Source organism: Canis lupus, chromosome 13 (assembly GCF_003254725.2).
Source record: "Canis lupus dingo isolate Sandy chromosome 13, ASM325472v2, whole genome shotgun sequence".
Taxonomy (NCBI): domain Eukaryota; kingdom Metazoa; phylum Chordata; class Mammalia; order Carnivora; family Canidae; genus Canis; species Canis lupus.
The window spans coordinates 860,665-884,913 of record NC_064255.1 but is presented as its reverse complement, the minus strand read 5'-3'; the positions used below and the strand labels follow the sequence as shown (position 1 = coordinate 884,913).

The following is a 24,249-nucleotide window of genomic DNA, read 5'->3' as shown; positions in this document are numbered from 1 at the left end:
GCTGAGCGTGCTGGGAGAGAAACAGGTCCACATCTTGCTGGGCCCTTTAAAATCTGGAGGTTTGAATCCCAGCCACCAGCCAGAGATAAAACAGAACTATGGTCCTGAGGACACCAACCTGAGGCACAGACAGGTTGAGGGCAGCAGTCTGATGAAAGCCTAGGACATAGGAGAGGAGATTGTTCACTCTTCTGTGAGGGCCTCCTGAACAGCGGTGGCCATGCCTTCCCCTCCCCAGGGATCAGAAAGTGGGACCATCTTCCCCCAACCCACACCACTGCCTACCAGCACAGTTGGACTTCAGAGAGAAACACAGCATCTCTGGTGGAGGCTGGAGTCCACCATCCCCACAGCACCCCCACACCCCCGTGCCTGGCAGAGACATCTTTGCAAAAGTAGGTCTCACTGTGAGCCAGTCCAGCAGGCCTATCCCTCAGAAGATCAAAACAGGGCTCACCCCCACCCCCACCCCTGTACCAGGTCTGCTGATTACATAGATTACTCCAAAGGGTCAGCTTCAGTTCTGGTGGAAATAGAACCAGGCTTTCTTTTATTCTTTTTTTAAAATTTATTTCCCTTTATTTTGTTATTTATTCTTTTTTCCCCTTTTTTCTTTGGTATCACGCTTATAATTTTTTATTTGTTGGTTGGTTGGTTTGTTTCCTTTTCTTACTTTTTGGGTCAGGCTTTTTTTGCTTTTTGTTTTCTTTTTTCCGACCTTTCTTATTCTTTGTAATCAGTCTTATAGTTTCTTGTTTGCTTTTTGTTCCTTTTCCTTTTTTCTTGGATCAGGCCTCCCCGCCCCCGCCCCCCCTCCCCAGGCATATCTTAGCAAACAAATTAAAGCACACCTAGTTAAAGGTCCAGACATCCCTTAGTGCAAGCAGGGAGAAACTCTGTAGAGGACTGACCTATGGGAAAGAGTAGCCAAAACAAAATAGCAGAGTGCACCCAGCATACATACACCAGAAACACTTCCTGAAGTACCAGGCCCTGGACAGTGTATGACCCCTTCTTAATATAGTACTACTCTCAGAAGCAAGAAACGTAACAAATTTTCATAATACACAAAAGACAGAAACCTACACATACTGATAAGACAGAAGTGTTCTTCCCAGAAGAAAGATCAAGAAAAAATCACAGCCAGGGATTTGCTCAAAACAGATATAAGCAATATATCAGAACAAGAATTTAGTAACAATCATAAGAATACTTTCTGGGCTTGAAAGAAGCATAGAAGACAGCAGAAAAACCCTGGCTGCAGAGATGAACTAGTCAGGCCAAATAAAAAATGCTATAACTGAGATGCAAAATGGACTGGATGTAATCACAGTGAAGATGAAAGAAGCAGAGGATTGAATAGGTGATATAGAAGATAAAATTATGGAAAATAATGAAGCTGGAAAGAAGAGGGAAGGAAAACTATTAGATCATGAATATAGACTTAGGGAACTCAGCAATTCCAGTAAGTGCATAATATCCATATTATATGAGTCCCAGAAGAAGAAGTGCAGGAAAAAGGAGCGGAAGGTTTATTTGAATAAATTCTAGCTGAGAATTTCCCTAATCTGGGGAAGGAAACAGGCATTCAAGAGGTACAAAGAACTCTCCTCAAAATCAACAAAAACAGATCGACACCAAGACATATTATAGTAAAACTTGCGGGGATCCCTGGGTGGCTCAGTGGTTTAGCACCTGCCTTCTGCCCAGGGCATGATCCTGGAGTTCTGGGATCAAGTCCCGCATCAGGCTCCCTGCATGCAGCCTGCTTCTCCCTCTGCCTGTGTCTCTGCCTCTCTCTCTCTCTCTCTCTCTCTCTCTGTCTCTCATGAATAAATAAATAAAATCTTTAAAATATATATATAGTGGGCAGCCCTGGTGGCGCAGCGGTTTGGTTCCGCCTGCAGCCTGGGGTGTGATCCTGGAGACCCGGGATCAAGTCCCACATCAGGCTCCCTGCATGGAGCCTGCTTCTCCCTCTCCCTGTGTCTCTGCCTCTCTCTCTCTGTGTCTATGAATAAATAAATAAAATCTTAAAAAATATATATATATATAGTAAAACTTTCAAAATACAAAGATAATGAGAGCCTTCTCAAAGCATCCAGGGACAAAAGGTCTTTTACCTACAAGGGTAGACGCATAGTTAGCAGCAGACCTGTCCACAGAAGCTTGACAGGCCAAAAAGGAATAGCATGATATATTCAACGTGCTAAATGGGAAAAATATGTAGCCAAGAATACTTTATCCATCAAGGCTGTCATTCAGAAAAGAAGAAGAAATAGAGTTTCTAAGGCAAGCAAAAATGAAAGGAGTTCATGAATACTAAACCAGCTCTGCAAGAAATACTAACAGGGATCCTCTGAGCAGGAAAGAGAGATCAAAAGCAAAAAAGACTAGAACAGAGACAGTCTACAGAACCAGCGACTTTACAGGTAATACAATGGCACTAAATTCATACCTATCAAGAATTACTCTGAATGTAAATGGACTCAATGCTTCAGTCAAAAGACAGGGTATCAGAATGGATAAAAAAAAAAAAAAAGCAGGACCCATAGATATACTGATTACAAGTGACTCATTTTAGATCCAAAGACACCTACAGGGGTGCCTGGGTGGCTCAGTCAGTTAAACATCTGCCGGCAGCTCAGTTCATGATCCCAGTGTTGGATCGAGTTCCGCATCAGGCTCCCTGGGAGTCTGCTTCTCCCTTTCCCTCTGCAGCTTCCCCTACTTGTTTCTCTCTCTCTCTCTCTCTCTCTTAAATAAATAAAATATTTAAACAAAAAAAACAAAGACACCTCCAGATTGAAAGTGAGGGAGTAGAGAACCTTCTATCATTCTAGTAGACATCAAAAGAAAGCCAGAGTACTCACATCAGACAAACAACATTTTAAACCAAAGACTATAATAAGAGATGAAGAAGGGTACTATATTATAATAAAGGGGTCTATCCAACAAGAAGATCTAACAATTATAAATATTTATGTATAACCCCAACTTGGGAGCAGCCAAATATATAAATCAATTAATAACAAAAGAAAATCATTGATAATAATACAATAATAGTAGGAGACTTTAACACCCACTCATAGCAATGGACAGATCATCTAAGCAGAAAATCAACAAGGAAACAAGGGCTGTGAATGATACACTGGACCAGATGGACTTAACAGACATATTCAGAGCATTTCATCTCAAAGCAGCAGAATATACATTCTTTTCTTTGCACATGGAACATTCTCCAGAATATATCACACACTGGTCACCAATCAGGCCCCAACCAATACAAAAAGATTGAGATCATACCATGCATATTTTCTGATGACAATGCTATGAAACTTGAAGAACAGGAAAAAATTTGGAAAGACCACAAATACATGGAGGTTAAAGAACATCCTAGTAAAGAATGAATGGCTTCACCAGGAAATTAAAGAAGAAATTAAAAAATACATGGAAGCAAATGAAAATGAAAACATGACACTCCAAAACCTTTTAGACACATCAATGGTGGTCTTAAGAGAGAAGTATATAGCAATATGGGCCTTCTTCATTCTTGAGGAGAAAAGTCTCAAATACACAACCCAACCGTACACCTAACGGAGCTGGGAAAAGAACAGCAAATACAGCCTAAAACCAGAGAAGAAGGGAAATAATTAACATTGGAACAGAAATAAATGATACAGGAATCAAAAAACAGTAAAGCAGATCAATGAAACTAGGAGCTGGTTCTCCAAAAGAACTAACAGAATTGATAAACCCGTAGTCAGACTTAAGAAAAGAGAAAGGACCCAAATAAAATCAGAATGAAAGAGGAAAGATTGCAACCAACACTGCAGAAATAAAATTAAAAGAGAATATTATGAGCAATTATATGCCAGCAAATTGGGCAATCTGGAAGAAATGGTCAAATTCCTAGAAACATATAAACTACCAAAACTGAAACAGGAAAAAATAGAAAATTTGAACAGATTCATAACCAGCAAAGAAATGGAATCAGTAATCAAGAATCTCCCAAAAAATAGGGGAATGCAAATCAAAACCATGATCTGTCACCTCACACTTGTTAGAATGGCTATTATCAAGACAAATAACAAGTGCTGGCAAAGACATGGAGAAAACGAACACTTGTGCACTGTTAGTGGGGGTTTAAATTGGTGCAGCCACTATAGAAACCAGTGTGGAGGTTTCTCAAAGAATTAAAAATAGAACTACCGTATGATCCAGCAATTGTACTTCTGGGTATTTACCCAAAGAAAACAAAAACAGTAATTCAAAAAGACCTATACATTCTGCCACATTCATTGCAGTATAATTTATAATAGTCAAGATATAGAAGTCACCTAAGTGTCTACCAATGGATGAATGAATGGATAGTGTTATATATACAATGGAATACTATTCATCCATAAAAATGTGAAATCTTGCCATTTGTGACAGCGTGGATGGACCTTTTGCTAAGCTAAATGTCAGAAAAAATTTGATCTCTCTTATGTATGGAATCTAATAAATAAAAACAAAAACAGAAAAACCAAAAAGCAAGCTCATAGATAAAGAGGACTGCTTAGTTGCTGCAAGAGGCTGAGGCTGGGGAATAGGTGAGTGAGAGAAATGGAAGAATTTTTTTAATATAAATTGAATAAAAATGTTTAAAAAGCAAGCAAGAAAGAAACCAACTATCCTCAGCTCTGCTGAGTACCCAAGGCCTACCGTTGTTGCACTTGAACACAGCAGGATACAAACTACCTTACCAAAAGTATGACACTACAGACTCACAGTCAGTTGGCCTAAATTCCAAGTTGCTTCATTTAGAAAACTAAATTGAGTTGGCATTTAAGATTAAAGAATTTTGTTTTCAATTCCAAATTCTGATTTTTTACTGTTGTTATATAGAGAAAGCAAATGATTTTTTATTTTGGTTTTACATCGTATGACCTTGTTGTACTTGCTTATTAGTTCCAGGAGTTTTTTTGTAGATTCTTTGAAATTTTCTGCATAGTCATGTCAACTAGAAATAAAGGTAGTTTTGGGCAGCCCCGGTGGCACAGCAGTTTAGCGCCGCCTGCAGCCCAGGGCGTGATCCTGAAGACCCTGGATTGAGTTCCACGTTGGGCTCTCTATGTGATGCCCGCTTCTTCCTCTGTCTGTGTCTCTGCCTCTCCCTCTCTCTGTCTCTATGAATAAATAAATAAAAAATCTTTAAAAAAATAAATAAAAAAATAAAGGTAGTTTTATTTCCTTTCCTGCAATCTTTATTATATATATATGTATATATATTTTTTATCTTACTGAAAACTAGATCTCAGTATTCCTTTAATATTTCTGTATCGTCACTAGGGTTCTCTTTCTCCCTGTTTCAGAGGATATATCTTTTTTTCATTCATAAATATTCATTTAGAAGAAAACTAAGATATAATATTTGCATACCAGGAGATTGCAGTCTGGTGCACGAGACACCAAGTGAACTGATGACTGATTACAATATGATATGACAAGTAGTGTGATAAAGATGTGCATTAAGAACAGAAATTGTTGCTTTATTGCCCCTTGATATTCTTTCTACCTCCCTTTAAAGATGTCTTCTCTACTTGCCTTTTCTGTCATTCATGTTCTCTCTTCTAGGGCCTCTTTCCTCAGCCTAAAAATATAGTTCTATCTTGACCATTAAAATAAAAAGGGAAAAATCAACAAACTATTTGCTAACAAACTTCACAATACAGTAGTCAGAATCCTTGCTTCTTCACTTAACCACATTTTCTGTCCACCCCTTACACGGTGGTGAAATTTTCTCTCAGTAGTACTCTCTCCAAGGCGACCCTCTGGGTAAGATGAGATTGCTTTAGCACTTGTTTAGTTTGAGGTGTCCCTAGCTCATCCACATCATTTTGTGTAGCAGGCAGTTGGATATACAGGTTTGAACTCTAAAGGAGAGCATAGGCGATTAGGAATCAACAGGCTTTTTGCAGTTGATAGTGAAACCATAAGCAAAAGTAGGATTGCTAAAAAGTGTTTAAAGAAAATTACAAGTTGCAACTTCTCCCTAGACTACTTACTTCACACTGATTTGCGCAATGAACTCCTTATCCTTCAGGAGTCATCTTGGACATTGATTCCTCTGGAAAGGGGGAATGTTTCATGATGCTCTTCTATGCTTCAGTTGAGGAAGTGCTCCTGTATATGGTTCCAGTATGGTATCTTCTCTTTACCTCTGAGAATATTTATTTGACTTTATCTACTTTCTACCTCTTTCTACTAAACTGTGCATTTCTCAAGGACAAAAAATATTTTAGCACACTGCCTGGCACACAGTATTTAATATATATTTAATTCTGAATCAACAGCTATATCTATAATATATACTTGTCTTTATAGTAAAACCTTTATAATAGATTTTACCCAACTTTTACTCCTTATTATGTAGCATAGTACACATGATTATCATCAGCACAGACTGTATTCCTATTAAAATGAATTCATTTTAAAATGAATAAGGTACATAATACTGGTACTGAAGTATTTTCCTTATGCAATTCTTAAACCAAATGTGATAAATATTTGGTTAGGAGGTGTAGAGGGGATTGCTTGTTTATGTTTTGTTTTTTGTTTTTTTGCTTCTCTGACACTCCTCTGCTCCAGAGTATCATTTGTATCAGTAATGTAAATTACACATCAAAATTACTGTTATTTTAGTGTGCCTCAGTCGTCTTCTGAATTAAATGCTTTGGAGGGTGACTTCTCAAAGTCATTTCATAATTTTATCATTTCTAAGTTTATACAGTAATATTTCTTCTTTTAAATGTATATTAAAGTTTCTATTTGCTGTTAAACAGTATCATAATAGAACAGAAAAAGCATAAAGGACAAGGAAAAGAAAAATTTCATTTCAAAGACAAATTAGCCCTTATATTTGTTCTACAAACATAAGATATATAATCATAAATCTTTTAATGTAAAACTGTTTAGAATGCAGTGATAAATTAATATGAATGTTATTTCCTATTGTATGCTTCTGTCAGTTTTGTGGAATTGACAATTGTGGTTGATATTTTGAAATATATCAGCTTAAAATAAGTAGCCATTCTTTCTTAAAAGTACTGGTAGTATGTTAGTAAATATAATAACCTGTTTTATAAACCTGGATTATCTGTAAAAATCTAATGGAATTTGTTTGAGTGTTTTGTCTTTGGTGCCCTCTTGTGGATTTTTTATAAACTGCTTGTAACAACAGCAATTTTTAAAGATGTTATTTTTTATTTTTAAATATTTGATTTTTATAATCTTTATACTTTGTTAATCTTTTGACATGCTTTTGGCTGTAAGAGAAAAAAAATCATGGCTAAAGTTGCTTTTACTTTTTAATTTACTCTCTTGTATATTAGTATTGTGCACAGGGGATGTAAGATAATCTTTTGTTTGGAAACTTTTAATATAATGCCAAGAACTTGTGCAGTCTTGCTTTGTGGAGCCTCTGAAGTCCTGCCCACACACCTTCTCACTATTTAGGTTTGTACTGAGGAACAAGTCTTTTATGACTTTTGGAGATCTTAAATGCTTTGATGTAACTTTAAACCATGCCTTCGTGAACATGCAAAAAAATAGGATCCATGAAGGCAGAAGTTTTCTGTTTGTTAAAGACAGGTATGTCAAAGACAGCAGCTGTAGAAGCCCTTATGCTGCTCTTGTAGTGAAGTAGAAGGACCACCTACTTATAGCAGTGGGAAGAAAGTTCACTCTTTGTACACGTTTCAGATACTATAAATCTTGGTAGCTTTTAATTGGTAAATACCAATTTCTTACTTTTTTCAGTCTGTCAGACATTGAAGCGGTGCTTAAGGGCAGCTGTTTGAAGGAGAATATTTTTTGATGCTTTCTCAGTATTTCTTAGCTCAGTTGGGTTGAATGTGGTATTAATGAGACCAGAGTTAACCAGCTGATTCTGCTGTGGGCCATTTTGCTGGTAACACAGAAACAATAGACACTACAGGGTTTATTGATAAAGAGGCAGTGAGGTAAGTAAGGAAGGCAGTGTTTGGAAGTGGAAATTTGAAGGTAATGCTCGGTGTGTCACACCAGTATTTTCACCTTGCTATATAGCACAGAAGTATTTTTAGTTCATTTGTACATTGGGCTCTTCCAGGATGTGAGAAATACAAGCAAATGTACCCTTTGATTTTTGCCTTTACTAATTCAAGTAATAACTCAGATTTATTTATTGACACATGTTAGCATTTTAGCAGAATCAACAACTTCGAATTTAGTTATGAACAGGGAGAAAAGTGAAAGATTCCTGCCATACTCTCCCCCAATTGTATGTCCATTCCCTTGAAGTTGTACAGTACATGCCTTGTTGATTTCTTATTTGACCCTTTCACCACAAATTGATCATAAGATTTCAGTGCCTTCATCATGTGATGAAGTAGCAAATTCCATTAGGTTTTTTAGTTACAAATAACTGGCATTGTCTATTTTCTGTCTTCATCTATTCAAGTGAGAATCTTTCACACTATTTTCTTTAGCTTCAGTTTCATCTCTTTAAGTTTAGAGTATTGGAGTTATTTTGATACTTAACTGTCCAGAAGGTTTCTGTAATATATTGATTCTTCTTTCAAGATTTCTTTCAGATTTGACTTGTGGTTTCTGTTTCTATAGACCTTTTCAGTACTGTGAGGCTGTGATTACCTCGAATCTGGATTTCAGTAATAACCTGATTCCAAGCTCTCTTTCTCCAGTTTTCTCCTAGTCATCCTTTAGTTTCCAAGGTTCCTGTCACTTCTCTGCCAAGCAGTTCATGCAGGTTCTTAGTGTATAGAGTACTCTATAAACTGTAGGTCACTTTTTAATGCAGTCAAACTGACTTAATGCCTTCCCTTATAGCCAGAATATTTCTACTTTTGTACTTGTTTTTCTCCAATCTAGAATGCCACTGTATACTCCTAATTTTTATCCTAGAAATTTTTGTCTTAGAAAGATGCAACTTTCTAAGGGGGTTAACTTAATTTTAAGGAAGATGTGTTAATTCTGTTTGTTGTTCCTACCCATTCTCAGTACCTTGTTTATTATTTATCTTTTGGATTGTGAATTCAACTCTTGCTTGATTTTATTTCTGAGAATGGTGTGAGTTCTGGGTTGAAGATTGAGTTTGAGTCCCTACCCAGGGTAGATTTTTGTTTCCATCAGGCACCCCAGGTACTTCATAGTAGGAATGCATTAGGCTAATTTTAATTTCTCTGCATGAGGTTCCCCAGACCTTGTGGGTAATGCAAGTACATTTTTTCTTGTTTACACTTTCACTGAGGTTGTAGACCCTCAAAATCCCCAACTTTATGCAGGGGTTTCAGTTCCACTTTGGAGAGAACTCAAAGACTTGTCACTTGTCCCCCTTTATCCACTAAAATGGATACCCCATCCCTACCCCACCTCCATCATCTTAAGCCTCTAGGGCAGCCCTTAATGTCAGATTTAGCTTATTCTCACTGTTTCCCAGCTTCCTTTGGTGCCCTTGCAGATTTCCTTTAATATCTTGAAAGCTCAGTTATGCATTTAGAGTATGTTTGTTACATTGTTTGCTGTTTCAGTGTCATCCTGATTAGCACTTCTAAAAGGTTTGAAAGATGTCCACACCACTATAATATTGCAATTTCTTGTATAATTGGTTCACTTGTATATCTTACACATTCATTTTTTCCCTTAAAAATAGTTTTGGGGAAAAAAACATAAATATTTTATGGTATAGCAGGATGTATTCTCAGTGGAATTGTCTAGTTGAATCAAAACTGTTAAGATCACTGCTATATGCTGTTAATGTGCTGTTGTATAATTGTAATAAATAGTAATAAAGATGTAATTAATATCTCAAGAAGAGAAATAATTAGAATATTTCTAATTAGAAGGACATCTATTTAAGGGTAGTCTGTCTCATTAATGTTACAAATAGCAAATGCTTTCTTAAAGTGTTTGTGTAAGTATCTTTAAAATCAAAGAGTAGATGAATATTTACAAAATCCTTTTAAAGTAATAAATATTACATGTGTGAAGATACCTAATGCAAAGTCTGATTATTTCTCAGACTGTTACAGCATAAATCTGTCTTAGCAATGGAGTAGGATTTCCTAATAATGTTTTCAAATATTTGTATTCCATGTGGATTTTATGATTCATAACCTGGATTATCATCAGTACTCTGTTTTGCATTCCTGGCACATGATGACCACTGATTGAAATGCTATTGTATTCCTTACTGGAATTGGCTCCTTTCTACAGTGGAGAAGCATCTGTTCCACAGACCCTTTTTCTATAAAGTATCAACATATTTTTCTTCTGCTTTTCTTTTGTGAGGAATTACAGAGTATATATCAATGAAGTATAACTTTGGAAAAACATTTTAAATAACTTCTATTGAAAATGCTATAAATACCAAATGAAATTTTAGTACTCTAAAACATCAAGAATAATTTGAGTTAATCATTTTTAAAAGTAAAAAGTGTTAAAAAAAAAAAAAGAGTAAAAAGTGTTACTGAAAGGTTTTTACCACCATCACCAAGTGTTCAAGTCTTCAAATTTCATATAAACCAGTTCTCATTCCATTTGTACTTTATTAATTACTGTTGGATTGCCACCCTTTGATTAGTGAATTGAGTCTTCTGGTTTTTTTGCATTCCTATTTTTTTACTGCCAGTTTGTAAATTAGATTAGCATTCTTTAGCAAAGTGACTATATAAGTGAAAATAATATGCTGTAAAAGCAGTGCCTTCCAAACTTGGTTCCTGTTTTTATAATTTTATAGATTGTCTGAGCCAGTTGTGTTAATCCAGAGGCGCAACTCTCATTATCCCCTTGTCGATTCACCTCTAATATGGCATATAGGAGGACTAAAAGTATTATTTCATACCAACCAAATGGAATGTTTCTTAAGTTTGTCATAGCACTGAATCTTACAAGGATAAGAGAGAAATGACTCACACGTATAAAAATAGATTTAGTGTTTTGGGAATTACACTGGTTGCAACCATGATAAAATAAGATATTAAACTAGCAGTCAATTTTTTAAAAGAACTGGTAGAAAATCAACTTTTTGCCTTCTTCAGTAGGGTCTACTAGAAAGAGTAAATTCAAGTTTCTGGGGGTTTTTTTTTGTTTTGTTTTTTTTAACTTTTGGACCAAGTACAAATCTGTTGGTTTGTGTGTATGTCAGTTTCTTTCTCTTAACAAAAACATGCTCTGGCTAACTTGTAATACAGATTCAGCTAGACTTGAGAAATGCTGTAAATAATTTTAAAGCCTTATAAAATTAGAATTTAGATCTTGGGCTTTAGAATCAGAATGACCTCATTAGAATCCTTACCCCTCTACTTATTGTATGACCTTAGACAAATTATTAAACTCATTTGTATTTCAGGTTCATCATTTGCACAATAGAGTTAATAATATCTTACATAATTGATAGGAGCATTACTGGAAATAGTCTACAGAAAGTGCTTAGTATAGTACTTCTACATAATTGATAACTGTTTTCGTGGTTATTAGAGAAATGATCAACTAAAAATTCTAGTTAATAGCATTATTTTCCCTCTCAAAGTTTCTTCAATAGCCATTCTATATTTTAAAACACGAAATTAGTTGAAATAAATTTCTACTCTAGAACTTATATAACACTGTCCTTAGTTCTATGCTTTGGCACTACTTCATAATAAGGGCTTTGACATTAGTTTAATAGATACATGTAATAAGAACAAGCTTTGTACTCAATACCAGGAATATAACTGTTAGGATTTAATTATTGCACTTACAGATTTTAGGATCTAATGGGAGATTTGGATAAGTCAAGTGTATAGACGACTATTACAGTACTGTGTAGTAAGCATATGAATGGCCTAAGTGTGAAGTGCTATGACAGTACAAAATATGACACTTAATTCAGTCTCAGAGTGTCTCAGCTGAGAAGAGATGTCTGAGTCTGGTTCTGTTAAAAAAAGAAGTAATATATCACTCAAATTTATGCACATATGTTACATATATAGTGTGTATCTTTTAAGACCTAATTTAAGGGCAGCCTTCTCTGTGAGGCTTTCTTCATTTGTTATAGGCAGAGTTAGAGGCTCTACTCTTGGTACTCCCATTGTACTTTGCCAACACTTTTCTCATAGTGCTTAGCAAATTGCCTTGGAATTTATTGTTCACATCAGTCAGTTTCTCTTAGACACTAACTCCTTAAAAAAAACAAAATGGAGCAAAACTGTTTCGTATTTATCTTTGTATCTCCAATGCCTGTTCTACTTCTTGACATACTGTAAATTTATAATAAGTGCTTATTGAATGATTAATAAGTGAAAATATAAATAGAGCCATTCATTAAATAAATTTTTAATAAGTACCTATTAATGTGCCAATTGTATGAAGCATTGGGAATTCATCAGTAAAAAAAGAAGCTTCTGCCTTCAAACCTACATTCTAGTGGTAGAGAAAAGGCTTTGAAGCATACAGAAGGATAAAAGATTGATGGAGATTTTAATGTTAACTTGGTGGCAAAAAAAGTCTCACTAAGGTTGTGACATCCAAGCAGGGACTTGAGTTTAGTAAAGGATAAAGCTCTCCTGTGGAAGAGAGTTACAGCTTGAGAGATCAGCCAATTTAAAAGCTGCAGGAGCAACATGCTTAGAATGCTAGAAGAAACAGCCAAGGAGGCCAGCATAGCTGGGACTTGGTGAGTGAGAAGGAATATGATAGGAGATAGGCTTGGCAGATATTACTGAGTCAAATGACATTTGGCCGAGAAAGATTTTGGATTTTATTCTAAGTGTGATAGGAGGCCAAATTCAGGGTTTCAAGCAGGAGAATAACATAATGTGATTGATTTATCTTTTGAAAAGACCAATCTGTTATTTGGGAGGCTGACGTGAGCAAAAGTAGAAACTGTGAAAACTGTGCAGAAGCTGTTTTTTAAATAGTTTTTAACAATTTACATATATGTATATAGTTTACATATATAGTGTATAATTTTTTAACAATTTTAATAGCTGTTTTTAATAGTATAAATAAGAGAAGATGGTGAGTTTCACTAGGATGGACCAAATAATTTGTAGAAGACTCTTTGGGAACAGCAGCTGGTTATTAGACATACGTTATTAAAATTGTAAAGCTGTACATATATTTTAAGCATTCAAGTAGATCAAAAAAAATTTTTTAAGGTTTTATTTATTTATTCATGAGAGACACAGAAAGAGGCAGAGGGAGAAGCAGGCTCCCTGCAGGGAACCCGATGTGGGACTCAATCCCAGGACTCCGGCATCACGACCTGAGCCAAAGGCAGATGCTCAACCACTGAGCCACCCAGGTGTCCCTAGATCAAAAATATTTTTTTAATTTATTTGAGAGAAAGGCAGAGACATAGAGGGAGAAGCAGGTTTCCTGCGGGGAGCCCAATACAGGACCTGATCCCAAGACCCCAGGATCACACCCTAAGCCGAAGGCAGACACTCAACCACTGAGCCACCCAGGTGTCCCCAAGTAGATCAGAATTTAAATGGAAATATGGTACTTGCATTTAATAGAGCAGGGACTAAGAAATAATAGGAACTGCTTTCTTATATCTTTGCATTTAGACATTTGTCCTTGGGGTTCCCCGAGTAAGTCTCTTACTTTCTATAAGCCTCATTTTTTTCAGATATATAAAATGAGAGGTTGAATTATTACAGGTTATGATTTTATAGTTCTGTGAAAAAGTAAATATATAATGAATGCTTACTGTATATGGAATACCAGATGAAACACTAAAGTAGATTCAGAGGTACTGTAAGGCATTCTCATCTATAAGATACTTACATTTATAAAAGATTTTACAGAACAGGTATTCACAGTATGAGATCATAAATTTAAATGCAGAAGTGTATGATGCAAATTATAAGTTCTATAGAAGTTTGGAAAAGGGGATAATCAATAGACTGAATTAGCCATGAAGGTAATAGATACTTGATCTGGGACTATATAACTTTTAGTTAAAATAGATAGGGAGGAAAGAGCATTCTGGGTACAGAAGACATGAACAAAGAGGAAATCATAATGACATGGCATGGCATGGGTTTATAGCAGCTGGAGATTCAGTGAAGGTCAGCGTAACTAAATTAGAAGATATGTGAACAATGAGAAAATAGGATTAGCCAGCTAAAATAAGGTAACATAGAAGACATTTCAATCTAAGCAGAAATGTTTAGTTTTTACTTCAGGCAAGAGCTGTGGTCATTAGAGAGTAGGATATTATGATACAATAATATTCAAGAAAGTTTGGTGCGGTATATGGACTTTGAAGGAGTGTGAAACTACTTTGTTCCTAGTAATATGTAGGCATTTTGCATGTCTTTTCTCATATATAGGCATTTTGCATGTCTTTTCTCATAACTCCAATGAAAGGAGCTAAAGTCTAGAGAATTTAAATAGCTTGCCTAAAGGTCTTATGTCTGTTAAGTGATTTGAGCCAGGATTTGAACTAATATCTGTCTGATTCTAGAAAGTCAGGATGGGTGAGACTGTTTATCAGGGAACTTTTATTTACCCAAGTATGAGGTAAGGAATTTACTCAGTAGCACTGGGATAGAAAAGAAGAGATGGAGCTGGGAGAGAGATTTCTGAAGAACTCGCTGACTGATTGAATATGGGGAATCAAAGAGAGAGTAAGCCTAAGAAGACCTGTTGACTTTTTTACTCTCAGGTAGCTAATGAAGATTACTGTGCTCTGTAGTGGTTGTTGGGGATGTGATGGCAGCAGACAGGAGAGACTAAAGAGGTGGATGTTGGTAATGACTGCATTTATACTGTGAATGTACTTAATGCCACAGAACTGTACATTGAAAAATTATTAAAATGGCAAATTTTATGTTATATATATTTATCATAATTTTAACAGAAAGACTCAGTTGCATTGTACAAACTCGTGTAAATGTTCTGGCTGTTAGAATAGTGCCAACATATTCTGTCATTAGTGTGCTGTCTTGTATTTGTTTTGTCACCATATTCTTTGCTTTGCATTTGTTGATAATTTACATATCTTAATCCTTATTTTAGTCTTTATATTTAAATTCAGTTAATTAACATGTAATGTATTATTGGTTTCAGAGGTAGAGGTCAGTGATCCATCAGTCTTTTTTTTTTCCATCAGTCTTATGTAACACCCAGTGCTCATTACATCACGTGTCTTCCTTAATGTCCATTACCCAGTTACCCCATTCTCCCACCCACCCCCCCTCCAGTAATCCTCAATTCATTTCCTATGATTAAGAGTCTCTTATGGTTTGTCTCCCTTTCTGATTTTGTCTTGTTTTATTTTTCCCTCCCTTCCCCTCTGATACTCTGTTTTTTTTTCTTAAATTCCACATGAGTGAGATCATATGATAATTGTCTCTCTGATTGAATTATTTTGCTTAGTATAATACCATCTAGTTTCATCCACGTTGTTGCAAATGGCAAGATTTCTTTTTTGACAGCTAAGTAGTATTCTATTATATATATAATAATTATACACACACACACACCCCACCATCTTCTTTATCCATTCATTTGTCAGTGGACATCTGGGCTCTTTCCATAGTTTGGCTATTGTGGATATTGCTGCTATAAACATTGGGGTGCAGGTACTCATTTGGATCACTGCATTTTTATTTTTAGGGTAAATACCTAGTAGATTGATTCCTGGGTCATAGGATAGCTCCATTTTCAACTTTTTGAGGAACATCCATACTGTTTTCCAGAGTGGCTGCACCAACTTGCATTCCCACCAAGAGGGAACGCTTGTACATTCCCCTATCTCCATATCCTTGCCAACATCTGTCATTTCCTGACTTGTTAATTTTAGACATTCTGACTAGTGTAAGGTGGTATCTCATTGGGGTTTTGATTTGTATTTCTCTGATGCCAAGTGATGTAGAGCATTTTTTCATGTGTCTTTTGGCCATTTGTATGTCTTCTTTGGAGAAATGTCTGTTTATGTCTTCTGCCCATTTCTTGATTGTTAATCCTTATTTTAAAAAACAACTAGCAACCTTCCATTTCATCAAACAATTTCTATTGCTTGAACTTTAATTATCTAGAACTTTAGGTTATTTGGGATAACTTTGGCTCTTATGATAACACTTATGTGTTTGTCTTTATATTAATGTTAGTAGTTATAATAATATTTTTCATTATTAAAAGTAAAATGTTCTTAAATTATTATAAAATATTTATATAAATATTAGGAGGAGTATGGGCAAAAGGGTGAAAGGGAGTTGGAGCTATAGGTTTTCAGTTATGTAATAAATATTTCATGGAGGGTCACCTGGGTCGCTCTGTGGTTGAGCATCTGCCTTTGGCTTAGGTTGTCATCCCAGGATCCTGGGGTCAAGCCCTGCATTGGGCTCGCTGTGGGAAGCCTGCTTCTCCCTCTGCCTGTGTCCCTGCCTCTCTCTCCATGTGTCTCTCATGAATAAATAAATAAAATCTTTAAAAAATAATAAATAAATCAGTCAGTCAGTCATGAAGATGAAAGATGTAGGATAGAGAATATAGACAATGGTATTTATAATAGTATTATATGATGACAGATGGTAGCTACATTTGTGGTAAGCATAGCATAATATAGAGAAATGTTGGATCACTATTTCACTTGAAACTAATGTAACATTGTATGTCAACTGTACATCAGTAAAAAAAGGATAATATACTTGTCATGTTGTTAAGGATTAAGAAATCCAGCTGCCTTAGAAAAGTCTTCCTTCATTGCAGTATTTGTGCTTGCAGGATGAAGATGAGCTGGATTCCCACACCATGGTGAAGACTAGCTCAGAGAGTGTGGGCACGATGAAGGCCACGAGCACGATGAGTGAAGGAGCCCAGACCATGATTGAACATAATAGCACAATGTTAGAGTCTGACCTGGGGACCATGGTTATAAACAGTGAAGATGAAGAAGAAGAAGATGGAACTATGAAAAGTATGTGGTTTTTCCCTTTGAGTATTAATTTTCTATTTTAAAAGCACACTTCTATCAAAACCAGGATAGTTCTTATATTTTACAGCCAGTTGTGCAAAATTTTGTTTTTGGGCATGATTTAACAGTAAAAAAAAAAGTATGGGATAAATACATTTTTAAAAATGTAATACAGTACATCTTTAACTTAGGTTATGGAAGTTTTTTCTGTTAAAAGATGCTAGCCCATAACTTAACTTAATTTGGAAAGTATTTTAGAGATAAAAAGATAGCATTCCTAACATTTACTTTTCCAATAAGAAAGTGAACATGAAAATCTGTTTCAGTAAATACAACATAATATTATTTCATGTTGTCTAAATTATCATTTAAGCCACATTGGTAGGGGGTGCAAGCTAAGAGAAGAAATAGGGGATTGTTTTGGAAAAGAAGAAGCACTGGAAAGAAGGATCAAGAGACAGGGATACTCATGCAGAAAATTTGGTTCAGTGCATATTTACTACCGCCTGTCTTGTGTGTGGCGCAGTACCAGGTGTGCTGCAGGGGCTAGAATGATGATTAAGACATTCTCTCTCATTTGTTGCTTACAGAATAATGAAGATAGAGATACTTTCACAGACTAGCATTCCTTTTTGTGTATATATAGCTTTTAAGATTGCACTTAATAAGGTAGGGCATTGTGATTTCACAGTTCTAGGCAAAAGCAAATTAATTATCTCCTGACACCTACTGCCCTACTTCTTCCCACTCCTACCATGGTCACATGTGGTCAGTGTCAAAGTCTAAGCAGGAGGCTGTTTTCCACTACACAGAACTGCTTCTAAATGGCACAGAAGCAGTAATACATGATTTCTTGCATTATAAAGCCTAGAAAGTTATAAATATTCAGGGATTTGCTGCTATTATAAAATGGAAATAGGCAACAGTTTCCTCTGTGACATTTCTGTTTTCTTTTTGCTACTCCCCCACTCCATGAGGCTGCTTAGTAAGTCTCACATCATGACTTCAATCCATTTGTTCACTGCTCTTGCTTTCTTTACATTTCCTAGTACATACAGCACATTATGGTTGTATACTTTGAAAGGGAGGGCCATGCAGCACAAAATGGGAGCAGATTGCCATATAGTTATTCCTAGGTGGGAACTGGGAAAGGGATATGAATTTGTTTTTAATCTCCCAAAACTGCTGAGTCTCCTGAGCCTTTGCCCTGGAAAGCAACCTGAAACTTGTATTCCTAGCTAGGCTTCTGACTACAGTAGGCATTCTGCATCTGTAATATGCTTACCCATCTGTATCAGATGATCTCGGAGCCTCCAAAGCCATGTTAGGCTATAAGTTATGTGCCCTGTAAATTAAAAAGACTCTATAAGACAGTTTATAACATATTATCCATTAGCATGTAGCTTCACTTTTCTACAGCTGATAAAATTATTTTAGTCAAACTGTATAATTCTTAGCAGACCAGTTAGATGACCCTTGAGTGCTTTGTTTTATCTTCTGGAGAGCTACTGAGCTCCCTACAAAACTACATAAACAACTTTTTCTATGCAGTCACATAGTTGAACATTAAATACAAGCAGTGATTCTTAAAAACTAGTTTTTATGCAGTCTAATTCATGTTGGATTATATTTCAAGGAAGAGATATATGATGGTGATTTATCAGACATCATATTTTTAAATTACAGTGCAGATTTCCACATATTTTTTGTAGTGAGTTTTACTTTTGACAGCCACAGAAATCATTCAATATATGTTATAATTTTGTGTCCTAAGTATGATATTTTTTGGCCACAGAGATTTTACTGAAAGCTTTTTTTTTTTTAAGCTATTTTATTTATTTATTCATGAGAGACACAGAGACATGGGTAGAAGGAGAAGTAGTCCTCCTCCCGATGCAGGATTCGATCCCAGAATCCCAGGATCATGGCCTGAGCCAAAGGCAGACGCTCAACCACTGAGCCACCCAGGCTCCCCTGAAAACTCATTTTTAAGTTGAGCAAATAGTGGCTTATATATTTGCAGTTGTTTATGTACTTTAGCAAATTTTAAGTCCCATGAGCCAACTCTACATGTATTTTAAGTATCTGCAATTTAGACATCATTGTATAATGTGGGACTTAATGTGTTCCCCAAAATCTAATCAAGTGTTGTTAGTGTAGCCCGCAGGATTTGTCATACTGTAGTATAACAGTTTTTCTTTCTTTTTTTTTTTTATAACAGTTTTTCATGATCTAAATCTTCTTTAAAACTTCTTACATTAGTTGATATGAGTTCTCAGATTATGTCACACCAAGCCACATTTGCTAATGTGTTCTTGGCATTTTTGTTCCCCCCCAAATAATAGCAATATATTATTTTTAATTTTCTAAAATCTTTACAATGTTGTATGCTGAAGATCCTGATTTCCATAACCTTTTCCATTGGAGTCTCAAATTAGTTATCATATTCTTGTCAGTTTAAATTATGTTTGCATGTTCTTTTATACCTTTATTCATGAAGCTAGAAATTATGGACCTGTTTTCCTTACTTCTGAAAAGTGTGGTGATATGACTCTAGGAAGCAAAATTATTAAAAAGACCTTTTGAAGGGAAGCAAAGAAAAGTAATGAAATACTTAAAATTTGATCTGTTTTTTTTAAAAAGTGGGCATAAGGGTATGTCCCCAGAAGAACTCTCCAAACTTGTTTTCAGCAGTGATGGCACCCATTTGCATCCCCCTAGGGCTTCCTCAGAGCCCAGGGGATGTCCAGGCTTCTGCATGGCAAGCCAGGTCTTTCAGTCTGGCACCAGCCAGTATTTACAAATGAGTGTCTCCATTCTTATATATTGTGCTTTATCCAGTTGGAATTATGAAAGTTCGACAGTAGGTATAAGCAGGTTGCTGATTCTTTGGCTAATTCATATTCATCTTCTTAGGCTTGGTTAAGGGGTTGCTTCCCATACTGACCCAGGTTGGGGATATTAGCCCCTCCCATAGACTGCCACCTCACTTCATGGTGTTACTCTGAACTGCAGTTGTCACACTATGTTGTCATTGCTTGTTGCTGTGAGATGATTACCTCTCTGCTCCCCACTGCATTCCCAATGCTCAGTGCAACATCCTGCACACTAGAATAAGTTCACTAAATATTTCCTGACCAAGTGATGTGGTGTAGTGAAAATGAAAACACCATGGGACTTAAAGTCAGACCACATTTAATTGTGTTCATCTTTTCTGAGCTTATATGATGTATATTTGTTTCTCTTTTGTGTGTGTGAGTGTGGATTAGTTTAGGTAAATACATAAAACACCTAGCAGAGTAGGTCATCAGTAAGGGATAATCTCCATCTGCTCAGCCTGTGAGTTTGGCCTTCCAGCAGCTTGGAAAACTGGAGCATCTGGAGAGCCCGTCCCTGCTTCTCACACAGTGAGGGAGGCCTGGTCTTCCTGGGACTGCACATAATCCAGCCAGTGTGCTCAGTGGCTCTGTCCTTTTCATTCTGAAGGCAAATTCTTGCTCCCACCTTCCCCATCCTCCTCCCAGACCTTGCTCCATTTCTAGTTATTCAGTAAGATAGCCAGAGGGGATTCTATAGAGAATAATGACCTCCAAAATGAACAGAGTAACACAGATGTAAATGTGAATGATTTGAATGGCAAGATGAGGAAATGGTAATGGAGCACTCAGTTGACCTCGTATCTCCTAAGGAGGAGTGTGACCGATAATGTGTGTTGAGATAACCTGTAAGTGGGAGAACTATATTACACTGTTTGTGAAATTTGATGGCTTTTTGAGAAAAATGGGGAAAAGTATCACAGAAGCATGAAAGAGTAAATTTAAATTTTATTATTATTATTTTTTATTTTCAGAAAAGAAAAATGGGTGGATTTATCAAATTATAAGCTATCATTAGTGGAGGGTCTGGCATGGGCCAACACTGTGCTCAGGACTTTGCATACATGATCTCTTTGCCCCTTCACAAGGACCTTGTAGAGTGGCATTGTTACTACCATTTGTCCCTAAGGAAACTGAGACTTGGCAGTGTGAATTGACTTGTCCAGGGTCTCATAGCAAGTAAGTGGTGGAACCAGTATACAGACCCAGGTTTGGCCCCCCAATCATATCATTATTCATGGGCTGGTGAACTTGACATCCTTCTTGGGCAGGATTCTAGAACATCTGTGAATCCTTTAGAAAAGGAGGCCTGGATCATTGTAACTCTGCATAGGTTGCTGGGAACAAATCATATCAGAATAATATAATTTCCTTTTTTGGAAAGGAAATTGCTAAACTTCTAGGCTGGAAGAAGCCCTGGGTTTGGATATTGTGTTTTAGGATTTTGGAAAAGTATCTGACAAGGTCTCTTTAAGATATCCTTGCAGTAGTATGAAGTGGCTAATAGTCTGTTATAAGGGCTGAATGGTTCTACCTGAATAGGCTTGTATCAGGGTTTATTGGAGGAAACAAACTGTTCCGGGTGTTTTAAACATAAAGAGATTTAAGTCAGAGATGTGAATATTAACAAAATCAGTGGAAAGATTGGAGGAGAGGGCTATGTAGACTAGGCTTCCCGGGATGACTCCTGTATCACAGAAGTGACCCGGTATGGAACCTACTACTGCTGCTGTAGTCAGGAAGACAGTGAATCTGGAGGCAGCCCTGGCCTCTGGAGTTCAGTAGTACTGATTGAACTCAGTCCCTGTTGTTCTACAGGGATTCAAACATTATCAGTGCTACTGCACATGGGAGGCTGGTAGCTGGATGCTGGCATGCTGCTATGAGACCCTCATATCTTCATAACCACACTGGCCAGAGACTCATGGCCTCTGCCTCACTTCTTGCTTTCCTACTCATGAAAAAGCATGTTTATTCAGGATAAGGTGCAGGGAGATTCTAGGAAATGCAGTATTTGCTCTCCAGGGGCAATACAGTGGTTACTAAATTTTGGTCAACCATAGTGTTAAATCATAAATTGTCAACGAGAAGGTTTCTCATTGTATGCTCTAGGGCTTAGACCTCAGCCCTGGCTATGCTCAACATTTTTTACAGAAACTTGGATGAAGCTATAGAATCAAAGTCTGTTAAAATTGGCAAATGACACAAAGTGGAGCCAAATAAAAATCCATTCTAAGACACAATCAGGATCTTCAGAGATCTCCACAGGCTGGAGCAGTGGACTTGATTTACAAGATAAACCCTGATCCTGGGTCTGGGTAACTAACTTCACAAGTGTACATCAGAGCAGTATCCCCTCAGACATGTTGGTTCTGCAGGCCCGAGGAGGGCCTGGGCGTCTCTAAAAAATAAATCAAAAAATCAAAACAATGAAACTATACAAATACTTCTGAAGTGTGGCTAGAACTGATAACCATTTTTTTAGAATAAAGAAATGAACAGCTTCACTCTGCTCTCAAGGCCTAGAATTTACCTGGGGTATTCACACAGTAGAGCATATTGAGTAGAGAATGGGCCAGATGTAAAGTGGAGGCCATGTTGTATTAAGAATGGGTAGAGGAGGGGCACCTGGGTGGCTCAGTTGGTTACGTGTACAACTCTTGATCTCAGCTCAGTCCTTGATCTCAAGATGGTGAGTTTAAGCCCTGCATTGGACTCCACGTTGGCTTTGGAGTCTACTTTTTAAAAAAAAAAAAAAGGAACAGGTAGAGGAATAACTTGTCATGTTTAGGTTTTATATTGTTTATATTAACCTTTCATAACCTGTTTATCAATGATTAAATATAGGGTCAAGTAATTATAATTGAATACATATTTTTAATGTCATCTTCCCATATACCTGTAATACATAGTGATTTTTAAAATATATCCTAGTTTATTATTTCATGTTGGACAATACATTTATGTAGTTGCACTTAATTACTAAGAGAAAAAAGATGAAGTTCTGCTTTAGATTTTTAGAAGTTTATCCTGGAAATAGATTCTACGTTGATTTTTAAAGGATTTAGGAGAGATAACAAGGAGGAGAGACTGACCTTTGGATATTCCCTCTTCTTCATTCATGTAATGTCCCTGGATGAAGTTGTAAGTGAGAGATCATCTGCTCTAAGCAACTTCCATGTCCCATTCTTTGCTTAGTAACATCTCTCCAAGGTCTGGTTCAAATCCTTTTCTTCCTTCTTCCTCCCAAAACCTGTTTTAGGAAAGCATCAGATATGTAGTTATAAAGTGATTAATAATGTTTTATATTCGTGAGGGTTTTTTTCCCAAAAATTACAAAGCTTTGGGCCAAAGGAATAAATCACTAAGGGTGGAATTTGATTGCCAGGAAACAATTAACCAGTGTAGCAGAGTGTGTAGGGGAAATCCTGTTGCCACATCAGAGATCTTACCATTCTTTCATGAAAAACTGCTGCATGCATCTTTAACTGATAAGATTGATCTTGCCCATGATGTAATAAAGGTGACAACAGTAAACTACAGCTCCCAGTTGCAGCTGGGTGCAAATACCTATAGTAATACTGGGCAGTTAGCATCCCCTGGTTTTCCTTTACAGAGGTACAAACAATCTAGCTAATGTGTGGCTACAGTGGTTTGGAGTTGCCTGTGGGTACTGAATATGTTCTGCTCTCATGTGTGCTCTTGGTCTGGGGAATTTTTAATAATGTGTGACCCAGCTTGGGCCTGTTGGTGTGGATATTTTGGTCATAGGATACCTCTTTTACTAGCAAAAGCACAGACAGGCATGTAAATAGAAGCATTCCTTGTACAAATGAAAATCTGTCTTTCTTGTAAAGGCCTTTGAAGAAAGGGTTTCCATAGACACACAGTGGCCATTACAATGGTCATTACTCACACAGGAAATCATCCCTTTTATTTAACTAAAATTCTTGGGCTTCAATTTATCTGTTTCCCTTTATTCTGTCCTCATTGAAAATGGAAAACAGCTGGTCACTATTTTCTGTGGAAGAATCCTTCATATATACTTGGATACTTACTAAATTGTATCCTCAAACTTTTTCTGGCTGAACAGTTTCAGTTCCTTTAACCTTTGTGCAGGTATTATTTTCTAAGCTTTTAAACTTTTTTATGAATAGCCTCTGGATCTTCTCCATGTTGTCTGTATCCTCCTTTGTTTTAAAATAGTCTGATGAAGTTAAGAAAGAGCTGATGTCAGTAGCTTCTGTATTAACATCCTGGTTTTTATATGTATTCACCATACTCTTGGCAACAAATTAAAGGACAGATTTCCAAGATCATTAATCAGGTGGAACACCCACATCTTAAAATATTTTTAGAACAAATTAGGTAATATTCATAAATCCCTTTGATCTCAAAATATCTTATGCTAAAGTTGTGATT

The 24,249-nt window shown here is 36.5% G+C and overlaps 1 protein-coding gene across 8 annotated transcripts in view; it reads left to right on the top strand.

The window, feature by feature from the left end:
• The window catches only part of STK3 (serine/threonine kinase 3), a 375,334-nt gene that overhangs the window by 273,644 nt on the left and 77,441 nt on the right, over positions 1-24,249 (top strand). For all 8 annotated transcript variants that reach the window (XM_049093097.1, XM_035714551.2, XM_035714552.2 and 5 more), the window contains one exon: positions 16,762-16,954. In XM_049093097.1, coding sequence (XP_048949054.1) covers positions 16,762-16,954 — 193 coding nt within the window. The remainder of the gene's footprint in view (positions 1-16,761; positions 16,955-24,249) is intronic.